We start from the raw sequence: 15,608 nt of genomic DNA, 5'->3' as shown, positions 1-15,608 counted from the left end.
GGTCACTGTAAAAATAGATAGGAAGGAGTCCCAACCATTAACAATGGCCTGGCCTCCATATCACCGTGCTCCTTTAATGTGCTGCCATTTTGGGGCCAGTTTTTTTAATTCATTCACGAGATGTGAGCTTCACTGGCTGCACCAGTATTTATTGCCCATCCCTAATTGCCCTTGAGAAGGTGGTAGTAAGCTGCCTTCCCCAACTGCTACAGTCCATGTGGTGTAGGTACACCCACAGTGCTGTTAGGAAGGGAGTTCTAGGATTTTGATCCAGTGACAGTGAAGGAACAGCGATATAATTCCAAGTCAGAATGGTGAGTGACTTGGAGGGGAACTTCCAGGTGGTGGTGTTCCCATCTATCTGCTGCCCTTGTCCTTCTAGGTGGTAGTGGTTGTGGGTTTGGAAGGTGCTGTCTAAGGTGAGTCCCTACAGTGTATCTTGTAAATGGCACACACTGCTGCTACTGTGTGTCAGTGGTGGAGGGAGTGAATGTTTGTGGATGGGGTGCCAATCAAGTGGGCTGCTTTGTCTTGGACGGTGTCAAGCTTCATCAGTGTTGTGGCTGCACTCATCGAGTCAAGTGGGCAATGTATTCCCCACCCCTCCTTAAAACAAAATAAAAGCCAAGGTTTCAGCTTTCATCTCTAATCTTTGCATTGACTGCAGCATGACTTTATAATCTGTAAAAAATTAAAATTTAATATATCACCAGGCTGGAAGCGCAGTCACACTTTAAATTTTAATTAAGAGTTAACAAGACAGTTCACCCACCAGCCACTTAAAAAGTTTCACCAAGAATCTGTCACAGATGAAGCACACGTAAGTGAGTATATGCAGAGGAATGTTTACGGTTGTATTGATATTGCGTTCACACCAGAAATTGTCATATAATTTCTCATGCAAATTCAACTTTACCCAAATTACTTCTGTGCTAAAGGCGCTAATTTAAATTGTGTGCTGGGGAACTGCAGCTGTTAAGCATGAGAAAGGTGGTTTTTACCATCGCTGGTCCTTTCGATGGCTAAGTGAGTTAAGTGTGAGTTGTGGCGCAGAACTGTGAAGTTCAGGCAAGTTCCAAGTTTGATTTTTGGGACCTTTATCAAGGGAAATTCTTCTGAAGGGCAATGAATATTGGCTTTACCAGTGATGCTCATTTGCTAGGAACGAACATTTTAAAAAAATCAGCCAGGCCCTTGCTCCTGATTTTTAAGTACTGCCCCCTGGTGGAAAATGAGTCTGTTGCTCTTGGGTGAGGGTTCGGTTTCAGTTTGATTTTGATGGCCCTCACATGGACAAATATCCTCCAGTCATGGTTCTAATTGGCTGCTGCAGCAGGATTCTGGGCTGGGGGAGGGTGGGGTGAAGAAAAGGAAGAGGGTGTGGTTAAATGAAAATGAGTGGCTGAAACCTAAATAAAAACAATTTCCCAGCATACTTTTTCATTTGATCATAATTTTCTACTAAGGTAATATAAAATAAATTGTGGGGCCTCTTCCTGTAAGATGAATTTTTGTTATAAAATTGTAATTAGGCTTTTGATAGTGAATGCTTATGGTTTGGTGCTAGGTTATTCATTTTTTCCAATCTCTTCTGAAGAGACTGCGTCATGCTAGGCCAGTTCAGTGGAGCTTGAAATTCATGTAGTACCTGATCCAACTGGTAATGGGTTCTTAAAAAACAAACTATTCAACTGTGAGGGCATCTCAGCTCAGTCTGAAACTGTTCTCACCCAAACACAAGAACATAAGAACACAAGGAATAGGAGCAGGAGTAGACTAAACAGCCCATCGAGCCTGCTCTGCTATTCAATAGCATTATAGCTGATCCTGGGTTTCAACTCCACTTTCCTGCCCTCTCCGCATATCCCTTGATTCACTGAGAAACCAAAAACCTGTCAATGCCAGCCTTAAATGTATTCAACGATGGAGCACAAACCAAAATCCACAAACACTCTCACTTCCCGACACTGGCCTCTAAATAAGGTTGGCTTTTCTTTCCTCAAGAGCACAGGTCTTGAGGCCAATGTTAGCGTCCCTGTCACTGGTCTTTCTGAGCTCAGCCAACTCAGAGCACGTCAACTGTCTTCCGATCTTTACCCCTCAGCACCACACAAAGTAACACAGCTGCTCAAGTGACCATATATCCATCTTTCTTCACTGCAAGATGCCCAAAGTGCTTAACAGACAATGAAATGCTTTTGGAGTGTGGATACCTGTCGGGAAATTTGGCAGTCAATTTATACACAACAAGGTCCCACAAACAACAATGACCAGATAATCTGTCCATCTCTTTAAATGCAGATAATCTTTAGTGATGTTTATTAAGCAATAAATATTGAGCTGGACACTGGAGGAAACTCCCCTGCTCTTCTCTGAAAAGTACCATGGATCTTTTATGTTCCCTAGGGAGCACACGGAGCCTCAGTTTAATGTCTCACATGAAATATGGCATCTCGCTCTCTCAACACTGCACAAAGTATCAGCCCGGATTATGTGATTAAGCCTCTGAAGTGGGACTTGAATCTATAATCTGCTGGCTCGGCGGTGTGAGTGCTAACTACTGAACCACGGTTGATATTTTAAAAAAAACTCAAGCCTAAACCATGCATGAACCACCTCTGTTCTCCTTCTCCCTAGTGACGCTTCAGTAATGTCTGTGGAAAGGACGACTGTCAGTGACATAGACATGAGGGCTATAAAGAGGTTGTAGCTAATAAAGCAAATTAAATTCAGAATCAGCACAATGACGACAGCTAAGGCAGACAAAATGTCCCTTTCAATCAAAAGTACCGAGGGTTGAACATAATGTATAAAATTAATTAACTTAATTCTTCTCAAGGAGAAGCTCATCCCCATATGACGCCAAAACATGTTCGACATAAAATTGCATTCAACACCATGGGCTTAAAAGCTCACGTTAAGAGACCAGTGATTTTACTGGAGGTTATTTAGTTTAAAATCTGAAACTCTGCCATTGCCACGTGTTACATTACAAGAGAACTTGAGTGATTTCAAAAATACCTTCTGATATGATCCTGAAACGCTGACAGATTGGTTTAGCATTTTGCAGCATGTCTGAACATTTGTACACTGCATCTGCAACCTCACCCATCCCCCACTCAGAGATGATGGAAAACATCCATCGCTTAGCTCCCCGAAGCTGCTAGAGATGGTTCCGACCATTCTCACAGATTCCCGATTCTCAAATACAATTGGTATACAGGCTGTTTAAAATGTGAGGTAGAGGAGAATATAGTACCTGCCTAATTATACATGAAAACAACGCAGTCTTGTTATAAATTTGCAGTTTTTATGAGATATTGTAACACTTGTGCAGGATTTATTCTCTGCAGCAGATCTTTCATCTTCTGTGAGTTTTGTTGCAATTTTGCTTTGTGTTTGTTTGTGGAAATAAAATAAAACCCAAAACCAAGCAAAAAAATGTCACAGCAATTGACGGGGTGGCTAACTGGTTGGAGCTTCTCTGGGACAGAATCCAGTGAGATGTGTGCAGGTCAGATAGCTGGTCTTAGAAAGATGGGTGTGTTTATAACTAGGGATGGGAGAGGGAGACACAAAATGAATAAAGGGAGAGTCCTGGGATGGGCAGCTGGCGAGGTAGCCTGTTTTAGACAGAAAGCCACTGTAACATGCAAGTTGGGTTCTTGTCATGTACATAAAACACAAACTGCAATTTTGATGTACAAACAAATGGGTTTTGAGTGTAGCACCCTCTCCTCTCATTTGTCCCAGATATTGAATGGACTAATCAATGGTTCTTAAAGGAACGGCTTTAAAATTACTTATTTACAAATCGGGCCCATGACATTTTGGGAGGAATTTTACACCGCTGGGATTTTACAGTCCAGCCAGTCAATTGCATTTTGAATGACAAGCTGCTTGTACGGCCCCATCCCTGCTGCAATGGGGCTGTTAAATACCACCTTTTATCTTTGATTGGAGGAGCTGTTGCATTGCTGGCCTAAATGAGATCGCTATCCCAACCTGCTACATCTCCCAGCACCCTAGGTTCCGACTGTCAGGTTGCTCAGCTTTGGAGCCGGTCAACCTCCCATAACCAGTGAGCCACGGCAGGTTGCCGGCAACATGGAAATGAGGCTGGGGCCTTGAAATGGACCAAGCCTCACTCCATCTTTGCTCACCGCACCCTGATTTAAAATCCTCCCTGTGGGATGTAAATCGTGCGTCAAGACCCGAAGAGGAGCCAAAATGTAGCAGAACAAACTTCATGATCCAGGGAATCTTGCTGTGCTGAACAGCATAAGAAAAAAAGAACACAAGAATTAGGAGTGGGAGTAGGCCATTTGGCCCCTCACATTTGATAGGATTGTGGCTGATCTGATTGTGGCTTCAACTCCACTTTCCTGTCTGCACCCCCCCATGACCCATGACTCCTTTGCTACGAACACAAGAAAATTAGGAGCAGGAGTAGGCCCTACTGCTCCACTGTCAGATCAGTTACTGACTCTGAACTGACAGTGCACTTCTACTATAGTCACAGTGTTGTTGCTAAGCGAAAGCGCTTTGCAGCAGAACTGATGCTGTGATGTCAATGCATGCTGAGAGATAGGTTATGTTACAGATATCAATCTCCAACACAGTGCGTGTGGAATATCTCACAGAGCTGCAATTCCTGAATTAATCTGCCAGCTCCCATGTTGCTTTACACCAGCATGGAGTTCTGCACTTGCCTGCTTGTCCATATGTGAAGAGTTCCTGTCACCAAATTGCACATTGCCTTTCCTGTGGTCTACCTGACATCTGAGTTACACTGACGGTTCTGCATTAAAGATACCCAATGCTGTTTTGGCTCAGCTTAAGGCTTAGACACTGACCATGCGTGTCATATGTCCAAGGTTCCTAAGACTGAAATTCTCTCCCTGACCGACAGCCTGCTAAGAAGAACTCAGGTAAGATGGAAAGGACATGTTGCCAGAATGCTGGATGAGTGTTTGGCAAAAGTGCTCATCTATGCCAAGCTAATTGAAGGAAATGTTTACATGGAGGCCAGAAAAAGCACTTTAAGGACAACCTGAAGTTCCCAGTTAAACAATTTCAACATTGTCCCTGAGACATGGGACACGGGATCACTCTATATGATATGGTCCTATCAGCAAAGACGCCACCTCCTATGAACAGAGCAGCATTGCACTGGCCAACAGGAAGCCTGAGTCACAAGCACCTCTTCCACACCAACAATACATATCTGTACAACATGTAACAGATAGTTTTGTGCTCAGTCAGACTGATCAGTCAACTTTGAGCACATCACACCTGAAACTTAACTCAATGAATTCTAGGTATTGGTCATCTTCGAGTACGCAGGATGAACACAAAGACAGTGATGACAACGACAACGTCACTCATAACCAACACCTCAGGTAACTTACTCCCTGGCCTCCAGCACTGCTGCTTTTAAGCTGCCCATTAAATGATGCTTGAGAACCCTCAGTGACTCTACCACCAGGATCCCATCCCTTTGTTCAACTCTCTGTGGGTGTGACCTTCAGCCTCTATCGCACCCTTTCCACTGTGGCACAACTGGCATTGATGTCATCATCAGTGGGGAGATATAGGCACAAATTCATAAAACAACATACTGTAGTGCACAGTATATACCAACATCCTGCAGCACAGGGTATTAATGCTGCATCATGTAATGCACTGGTACTCTGAGTTTTAATCAAGTTCAGTTGAATGTGGGACCCTTTTTGCTAGACCCATGTTAGTTCAGCCTTTCATCATGAGTCTATCAACTCAAGGAAGGAAGCCATATAGGGTTTGGATTAATGCCAGTAATTAGGCTGGTTTCAATTATATTGTGCAGATGATACTCTCTCAGCTTCCACTATTAAACAGGACATAACTTAGTGAACCACAGACTTCCGTAAAAGCATAATTGTGGTGTGAAGCTCAACATGGCCTCATTTTCAGCCTATATTCTAGACACTAGGGAACACTGCTATAGCTCACTGATGGCATCTCTATCCAAAAATAAAAAGGAAAAAGTACAAACAAACTCATTTCTAAAGTAAAGTTTGCTATAAATTGTTTTCCATTCTTTATGACACTGCTGCAAGTGATTTAGCGAGCTTGCCGATTTCTATGCTCCTCGCATCCAATTTGCTTCTTAACCTTTGTGCAATTAGGGAATATTTCTGTAGCTCTTTTCTCACAGGAAATTAAAGAGATGTGCTGGATTGGGATGAATGTACAGAGATTATAAAATGACATTGCTAGACAGAACGAATAACCTTTCCTGATTCTGAAAGTCATGCTCTTAAGCAAAATTTATGAAGATCTTCTAATTCAACAACGGAAGGCACTGAGTTCGCCCAACAATGTGACATATGCCTCAGACAGAGAAGCTTACATTGATAACAATGTCAGCTTATGTCCCTGCTCACTCCTGGCAAGGGGACATAGGTCTGACAGGGATTTCAATGAGAAAACTGATAGTTTATACTGCAGAGAGCGAACTCCCTTACAACGGCCCCTAAATTGTTCCATCTGAGATTTAGATCAGTCCCCAGATGTGGAAATGCAGCATGTGTTTCTGCTTTGTGCTTGCAAGATCCTGTAATCTTAACTTACTCTGGCACTCATTGTGTTCTTATTTATTTCCAAAAATAGCACACAAAGATTGATGAATTTAATCACTGCCTTATTTGGAAAAATATTGACCGAGTATAACTTCACCGAGCTGAAGACAGTGATTTTCCTTTAGATCTATATTCTCTTCTTATTTATCAAGGAGGAAGTGCATTTGGCACAAATCCAAAAACCTTTACATCCTGCTCATTCTTTGTAGGAACAAACCACTTGCTCAAGGAAACAAAGGCCCCCTCAGTGAGATAACAGTGCACAAATGTTTAACATATTTAATAGCATTTCAGTGAAGGCAATAACCTATTTAAAGTAAATGACGTTGTACTGCCTCCCCTAAAAGAGCAGAGAGAGAAATTTGAGATGAAGACATTAAGCATTTGTACTTTAGTATCTCACTAATTCTAGGGCTCGGAGTGTATCCTGTGTTTTGGTTGGAGGGTGCCTTTCTTCCTTTTTCTGATGCTCTTTAATATTGTACATTTTCAGTATTTTGGTGGTAGAATTGCCATCAGTGAAATGTGTAATGCATTTGTTAATCTGTTGATGTTGAATGGATTAACAAATGCATTAAAGTAATACCCAGCAATTCCATACAAATCACAGTACCTCTTTTGTTACAAATATTGTTCACAGTGATTCCACTCTCCTCGTCCATTTTGTGGGCTATAATACTAAAATGACAATGGAACCTTTGGCTAGTCGAACAGATAGATGCACCATAGTTTGGTGTGCGCTCTGCACACAGCACTTGCTAGTGCCTGGATTGCTCCTAGGTTATGAGGCCTGACATCAAAATGGTTTGTCGCAAAATTATTCTTTTACTGAGGCATGTCACATGCCAGATGTTCTCGAATTTCATTATTTTTCCCAAATTATATTTGCTGGGGTTTCTTCACAAGCCACATGTACTAATTCTCTTTATACAGTGAGAGCCTTGAAATCCAGCTATTGAAGCATGAGTGAATGATATTCCTTTGTCTATGTTAACAGAAATGCTAATGGTTTATTTTAACTACTATAGCATGTCTGTTAAGAAGCTGGGGAAAAGCATTTCATGGAACTAGGCCATGTGTTTTTTATGCAAATATTTGCACAGCATGATTTCCAAGCCTGTTAAATCCAGCACTGCTTGACCAATTGCTCATTTCTTTATGCTGTACACACTCATAGCAAGTCATGCAATAGGCATACCTTTCTGTCATGACTGTAAAAGGGAAAACACTTGAGGAAGGTTAATTTTGACATTTTTGAACATTAGACTCCAACATGAATGTTGCTATTTGTCCAGCACTGACCAGGGATGGCTGCAGGCCTCGCACACATTGGTTTCCTTGGTCCGCCAGGGTCTTTCTCGACAACATGCTGAACGTCACACTGCATGTCATGCTGAACCTCACGCTGAATGTTACAGGATGCATCACACTGCACGTCACGCGGCACTTCACGCTGTACATCACACTGCACCTCTCGCTGGACTTCGCGCTGTATATCACGCTGCACTCCTTCCTCCTCCAGGTATTGAGAACTGCTGAAACAATAGGGACACAGTCACTGGGCATGCTGAGGAATGTATGAAAATCACTGATGAGTGATCCAGAGTCTGAGCTGACCTAAATTGGGAGTTTCACTCTCTAACATGCATTCTGCTTACACTGTCTTTTCAAATCAAGGATCTTTCCCCCCCCACAAGGTTTCTTCCATTCCCCAAATTCCCTTTGCTCATTTGCTGAAGGTGCAGGTTTTGCAATACCTCACCATTGTGTCCAAGGTGTCTGTGAATTCAGCTGCCTTGGCCCTGAATGCTGTAATTCCCTTTCCAGATCGCTCCTCTCATCCACTCTCTCCTCCCTTAAGATGCTCCCGAAAACTGTCACTTTTACCAAGCTTCTGCTCACGTGTCTGATATCTCTTCATGTGGCACATTGTATTATGTTTGAGGTTGTTCTTGTGCAGAGCCTTTGGGGTATTGTACTATATTAACGGCACTATATAAATGCAAGCTTTCTTTTTTAGGGTGGGGAAAGATTCTAGTGACAGCCTCAAAAGTTTGGTGACGGGAAAGTTAAGAATGGTTGTAATAAACTAAAATTTGGAGGTAGCAGAAAGCAGGACAATTTGATAATGCCCTTAAATAAAAGCATGTGAGATCATGGGCTTTCTAACTTCAGGAATAGAGTCCAAAAGCAAGGAATTTATGCTAAACTGTCCTAAGTCACCGGCTGGTCCTCAGCTGGAGTATTGTGCTCAGTCTGGGCACCACATTTTTGGAAGGATGTCAAGGCCTTGGAGAGAGTGCAGAGAGCATTTACCAGAATTATACCACAACTGAGAGGCTTCAGTTACATAGAGAGCCTAGAGAAGCTGGAACTGTTTTCCTTAAAGCAGGGAAGGTTAAGGGGAGATTTAACAGAGATGCTCTAAGTAATGAGGGGTTTTGATAGAGAAAAGGAGAAAATGTTTACAATGCCTGCAGAGTCAGTACCCAAATTAAGGGGAGATGAGTTTTACGCAGCAGGTTTTAATGATTTGCAATGTATGCTTGAATTGGTGGTAGAAAAAGGGAATTGGATATGTATTTGAAAATAAAAATTTGTGGGGCTATTAATGAAAGATCAGATGAGCAGTACTAATTAATAACTCTTCTTAAGATCTGCCAAAGGCATGATGGCCTGAATAATTCTATGATTCAATGAACACTGGAAATTTCATATGTGAAAATGGTCAGTTGGGTAAAATCAGAGGGTTTTTGGACCCTGCACCTCAGCATTAATTTTTGGGAAAACTTTTGGGGAAAAAAGTGGAGAAAATTGGGAGGAAGGAGCAGAATTTACCCCCTTCCTCTTCCTCCCCATATACTCTTCTGACAGCGTTGGACTTAACGGGTTCCACATTTCTAAGGTGACTTGCCCTGATTTGAGTAAATAGTCAAAGTGTGAACCTAGATCGTAAATGTCAACAAAAAATCTTCTCAGAAAATGGTACCGCTTATAGAATAATTCATTCAGTGTTGCCAGCATTAAAATATTCCTGAAATGATTCCTGAAGTATCCAGACTTACTGACTGAAGAAACTAAGGGCAGAATTTTGCTCTTGATGGGCGGGCGGGCTGCTGATTGCCGCTGCCGAAATGGGCCCCGCCGCCATTTTAAGTGGGCGGGCCAATTAAGGCCTGCCCAGTGGGCCGCCCGACGGGAAATGCTAGGCGCTCCCTGTGCGGGTGGGGGGCTGGATTCCCCAATTGCCAGAGTGTGCTCTTTCACACATGTGCGCACATCTCCCTGAGACTAAGTGCTGCCTCAGGGAGAGCGTTGAAAGTGTTTGAAAGTTTAAAAATAGAAAAAAAAAATAATTAACATGTCCCCCTCATGTGACAATGTCACACAAGATGGGACATGTTAATAAGTATCACAGAAACTTTATTAAAGTTTTTTAAAACCAACATGAAACCTCATCCCGCCGGTGGATAAGGTTTCATGTATCATCAGAAGCCCGCTGGGGCTCCTGGCCTGCCCATCAGCCTTAAGCTTGGACGGGCAGGGCCTTTAATTACCTTAATTATCCTGTCAATGGCCTCGATTGGCCACTGACAGGTCAGCGGGTGGACAGCTGATCGCGCTGTGCCCCCGCCTTCCTCAATATTTAAATGGGGCGGGATGACATCGGGGGTTCCTCCCAATGTCATCCCGCGTCGGCGAGTGGGCCCCGCCCCCAGCTCACCGACGGAAAAATTCTGCCCTAAGAGTCGAACATCAGTGGTAGGCAAACTATTGGAAAAAATTCTGAGGGAAAGGATTAATCTCCACTTGGAGAGGCAGGGATTAATCAGGGATAGTCAGCATGGCTTTGTCAGGGGGAGATCATGTCTAACAAATTTTATTGAATTTTTCAAGGAGGTGACTAGTTGTGTAGATGAGGGTAGTGTAGTTGATATAGTCTACATGGACTTCAGTAAGGCTTTTGACAAGGTCCTGCATGGGAGAATGTTCAAGAAGGTAAGACCCCATGGGATCCAGGGCAATTTGGCAAATTGGATCCAAAATTGGCTTAGTGACAGGAAGCAGAGGGTGATTGTCAAAGGTTGTTTTTGCGATTGGAAGCCTGTGATCAGTGGTGTACCACAGTGATTGATGCTGAGGTTCTTGCTGTTTGTAGTGTACATTAATGATTTAGATGTGAATATAGGAGGTATGATCAGTAAATTCGCAGATAACACAAAAATTGGTGGTGTCGTAAATAGTGAGGAGGAAAGCCTTAGATTACAGGATGATATAGATGGGCTGGTAAGATGGGCAGAGCAGTGGCAAATGAATTTAATCCTGAGAAGTGTGAGGTGATGAATTTTTGGAGGACTAACACGGCAAGGGAATGTACAATGAATGGTAGGATCCTAGGTAGTACAGAGGTTCAGAGGGACCTTGGTGTATATGTCCATAGATCCCTGAAGGCAGAAGCACAGTTAGATAAGGTGGTTAAGAAGGCATATGGGATACTTGCCGTTATTAGCCGAGGCATAGAATACAAGAGCAGGGAGGTTATGTTGGAGCTGTATAAAACGCTAGTTAGGCCACAGCTGGAGTACTGTGTACACTTCTGGTCCCCACACTATAGGAAGGATGTAGCTGCACTGGAGAGGGTGCAGAGGGGATTCACCAGGATGTTGCCTGGGCTGGAGAATTTCAGCTATAAAGAGAAATTAGATAGGCTAGGGTTGTTTTCCTTACAGCAGAGAAGGTGAGGGGGGACCTGATAGAGCTATACAAAATTATGAGGGGCATAGATAGGGTATATAGGAAGAAACTTTCCCCCTTAGCGGAGGTATCAATAACCAAGGGGCATAGATTTAAGGTGGGGGGCAGGAGGTTTAGAAGGGATTTGCGGAAAAATGTTTTCACCCAGAAGGTGGTTGGAACTTGGAGCACACTGCCTGAGGGGTGGTAGAGGCAGGAATCCTCACAACATTTAAGAAGTATTTAGATGAGCATTTGAAATGTCATAGCATATAGGGCTATGGGCTAAGTGCTGGAAAATGAATTAGAATAGATAGGTGTTTGATGGCCGGCATGGACACGATGGGCCCAAGGGCCTGTTTCTGTGCTGTATAACTGTGACTCAATGACTATGACTCTAAACTCATTATTGAAAGACTGAATGTTGAAAATAGTTCCAGGAAATGCTGGAAATACATGGATGTTGGTCAACATCACATACACAAAAAGTATTAATCTATCTTTTCTCCACAGGCTTATTGTGTATTTCTGGAATGTTTTGTTAAACTTGTTTGGAGATTCCACACAGGTTGAGTAATGAAAGCAACAGTAAGTATTTATACAATGAAGATTAATATCTGTATTTTCATGCCATTTTATCGTACCTTGCAATATCTGTGCCATCTGCTTAGAGATCAAACAGTTTTAAATTGTAAGCATGTGCTGGTTGAACAGATATCACTTTAGCACTGTGCCTTTATGTCCAGGAATTGTTTTTTTTTCCCCGCTACTTCACAGTCTGTTTTTATTAAAGTACAAAGTAAGTGGAAACATCTGTTTTTTACCAGTGAACATTTTTCACATTGGAATAAAGAACATGTAATCTTATTCGATTGAAAAATTAAGTTTAAAGTGGGGATTGCAATTAAACTGCAGCCACTGTAAACACTACGTAGACCATTTAAGATAACATTCAGGCAACCCTACATAATGGAAAGCACGCTCAGATTGGGGGAAGAAATTTCAGACTTCTATGGAGAAATTGGAAGAGCGAGTAACACTGTGCTGAATTAGCTGTTCAGATTGGGAACAATGTCTGTACATACTTCTTTCTATAGGTTAACCTGACTTATAGGATGTACAAGTCTACAATTTTGCAAAATAATATGAGTAACAGCTTGCAAAATTTTCTTTAACTTGTTTACAAGCCGGGTGTTCAACTCTGCTCGATGACAATGTTTTTTAGTCACATTGACAAATCATAAAAAGAAACCTATTTTTAAATGCCACTTTGTTACTCTTGGTGCTATTTAAATTTTAATTTAGTTTAAATTCCTTTCACTTAATGAACAGGATTACAGGATTAAGGTTTTTAGAGCAAGCAGTTTTCATAAGGAAAACTATTTAGCCCACCTTAATTCTTTATCCATCTTGGGAGATCTTACATTGTAACCCCACCAGAGTGTTGCATTTACTTTTTAAATAATTCCAAGGTTTTCTCCTCTGCCGTTCTATCGGTGGTGAATTCCATACATTGATTACTTTTCATATGAAACACTTCAGTTCCAGAATTTCCTGACACTAGTTTTTACTTTGTCCAGCTTTTGCAACTTCATTTAAAGTAATATTTGGCATATACTTTTTTTCTATTCACTGAGCTATCTCATGTACCTGAATAAGATCACAAATAAGGGATTTAGAATAATACTAGCGATGAGAGACTTCAGTTACATGGGGAGACTAGAGAATCAGTGAAAACTCTAATTGGAGCAGAGAAAGTTAGGGAAAATTTAAAAGAGGTGCACAAAATTATGAAGAGTTTTGATACAGTAAATAAGGAGAAACTGTTTCCATTGGCAGAAGGGTCAGTAACCAGACTACACAGTTTTAGGATAATTGGCATAAGAAGCAGAGGAGGCGAATTATTTCGTCCAGTAGCTTGCAATGACCTGGAATGCACTGCCTGCATGGGTGGTCGAAACAGATTCAAAAGCAACTTTGAAAAGGGAATTGGCTGAATACTTTAAAAATAAAAATATACTATGAGCAAAGAGAAGGGAAGTGAGACTATTCTGTTTGCTCTTTCAAGCAGCTGTCACAAGCACGATAGACCAAATACCCAATTCCACTTTCCAGCTTTTGATCCATAGCCCTGTAGGTTAAGATGCTTTCCGTGCATTCCCAAGGAATTTTTCTCCTTTACCCCCCCCCTTTCACATAGTCAGTTTCAGATTCATATCGCTCTCCCGGGTGAAAAGATTTCTCCTCACCTCCTCTCCAATCCTCCATCAGTTACTTTAAATCAATTCCACCGGGTTATTGACCTCTCTGTTAATGGAAATGGCTCCTTCCTATCTACTCCATTTAGGCTCATCATAATTTTATACACCTCAATTAAATCTCCCCTCAGCTGTTTTTTGAAAACAATCATTTTTTTTTACCATTTCCAAAATTTTACCCCTCCCTGGTACATTACTTCATGTGCAAACCTAGAAAGCAAGCATCAACAAACTATTCAGCTACCAAAAACTTCAAAGTCACACTCAATGCTGCCCACAGCTGACATTCACACATGCTCTTTCCACCAGGAGCTACTAGGTAGAAATCACAAGTGTTACTCTTTTCTTCTATTTAGTTCAGGGTCTCTAAGAACTATTGTGGTATCCCTACTATTACCCTAGTCCACTCAGCACAAATAGGGAATCAGACCCTGGGCTTTTTTAGGTTTAAATGGCTGAGCACAGTGTTTCTACACATTCCACCATTGGGCAATGGGGTAGGAAAGAGTGAATTGTTGATGTTCTACGAAAGCAGACAAATGTCCTGAAGAAATCACTAAGGTTTACAAAATACTGAGACATATTTATGCAGTGTGTTTGATGTGGTCCATTCCCTTCCATTTCCTTCAATGTTGCTAGGGTCAAAATCCTGGAACTCCCTCTCGAACAGCACAGTGGGTGTGTCTACAACATATGCACTGCAACAGTTCAAGAAGGTGGTTCACCAACACCTTCTCAAGGGTGACTAGGGTAGGGCAAAAAACACTCGTTTAGCCAACAACACTCACATCCCATGAACCAATAAATTAAAAATAAATGATCGATGTCTGTACAACATCCACAACCATTAACTTTGAATCTAATGTATACAGAGCAAATGCCAGAAAATGAAAAAAAAAGCTTATCAAGTACCTGTTTAATTCAGCTCTATGAGTCTGTGAGAAACGCCAGTCAGCATTTGGTTGTTTCACCTACAAAAAAAAAAATTAAGACACTGGTTAATTTGCATGATATCCTACTGAAGCTTTAAATGTCATCTACCACTTTGACCCCATGAAGAAAGCTCAAATAAAGAGGAAGGAAATTCAAAGGGCTGTTCTTTCTGTTCCAAGCACTTCCCGAATGCATATATGAAAATACATTTAAAAAATACTCCTCAAATAAAGATAGAAGTATATAGAAGTTCCAGCATAGAAAGAGGCCATTTATCCCAATCAATTCATTGCAGTATTTACTTTCTATGTGAAAACATAGTTCAAATCCCATTTACCCCTCTCTGTTCCCATATCACTAAAACCCTTTTTCCTCTCTTCATCAATTCAGTCTGCTCTTGAATATTGGGCTGAATTTTCTCGGCTCCATGGTGGTGAGCGTGGTGGCAGGTAGGATGGGGGGAATGGGGTGGGACTGTGGTGAGTCAAGCCAAGATGGTTCCCCGTTCACTCCTACTGCTGGGGAAGCTTTGCAGATGTGCCCTGGGAAACAGATCCGTGCCAGGTGCATGGAGGAGGCAATCAATTTAAATAGTTAAGACGGGAATTGTGGCAGTGCTGGCATTTTGCCAGTTGTGGAACAGTATCCTGCTGCATGGGGAGGTCACAGACTCCATGCAGGCAGCCTATTTCTGGAAGTCTGGAGTGGGGTTGGGAGCCAGAGGCTCCATCCCCTAAAGAGGGGGCTGTGGGCATGAAGGGCTACCCATGGCTTCAACGATCCAACTCGAGGGATTTTCCCTCTAACCTGAAGGAACTGCCACCTCCCCACCTCTGAAATATTTAATTATCTTTATATCTTCATGAGTGCCTCCATTTTGAGGCTCTCTCATGGTCTCCCACCTGCCTCAGCAGTGCCCACCTCACTTCGTGGTTCTGCAAAGGCTCTGTAGCTGCTGGCTCTGCATTTGGGTCAGCAGCTTTCTGAACCCGCCTGCCCTCCTTAATAAGATGACAAGGGCAGAGACAGCCAATTAGGAGGTTGCCTTCTGGAAAATAGC

General features: G+C 42.2%; 1 protein-coding gene across 1 annotated transcript in view; it reads right to left on the bottom strand.

The window, feature by feature from the left end:
* The window catches only part of LOC144685381 (uncharacterized), a 70,725-nt gene that overhangs the window by 37,627 nt on the left and 17,490 nt on the right, over positions 1-15,608 (bottom strand). The window contains exons 4-5 of the mRNA XM_078549777.1: positions 14,528-14,586; positions 7,926-8,155 (exon numbers count right to left, since the gene is read on the bottom strand). Of these exons, the coding sequence (XP_078405903.1) occupies positions 7,926-8,155; positions 14,528-14,586 (289 nt within the window). The remainder of the gene's footprint in view (positions 1-7,925; positions 8,156-14,527; positions 14,587-15,608) is intronic.

Source organism: Cetorhinus maximus, chromosome 10 (genome assembly GCF_964194155.1).
Source record: "Cetorhinus maximus chromosome 10, sCetMax3.hap1.1, whole genome shotgun sequence".
Classification (NCBI taxonomy): Eukaryota; Metazoa; Chordata; class Chondrichthyes; order Lamniformes; family Cetorhinidae; genus Cetorhinus; species Cetorhinus maximus.
This window is presented reverse-complemented; position numbering and strand designations above follow the sequence as displayed.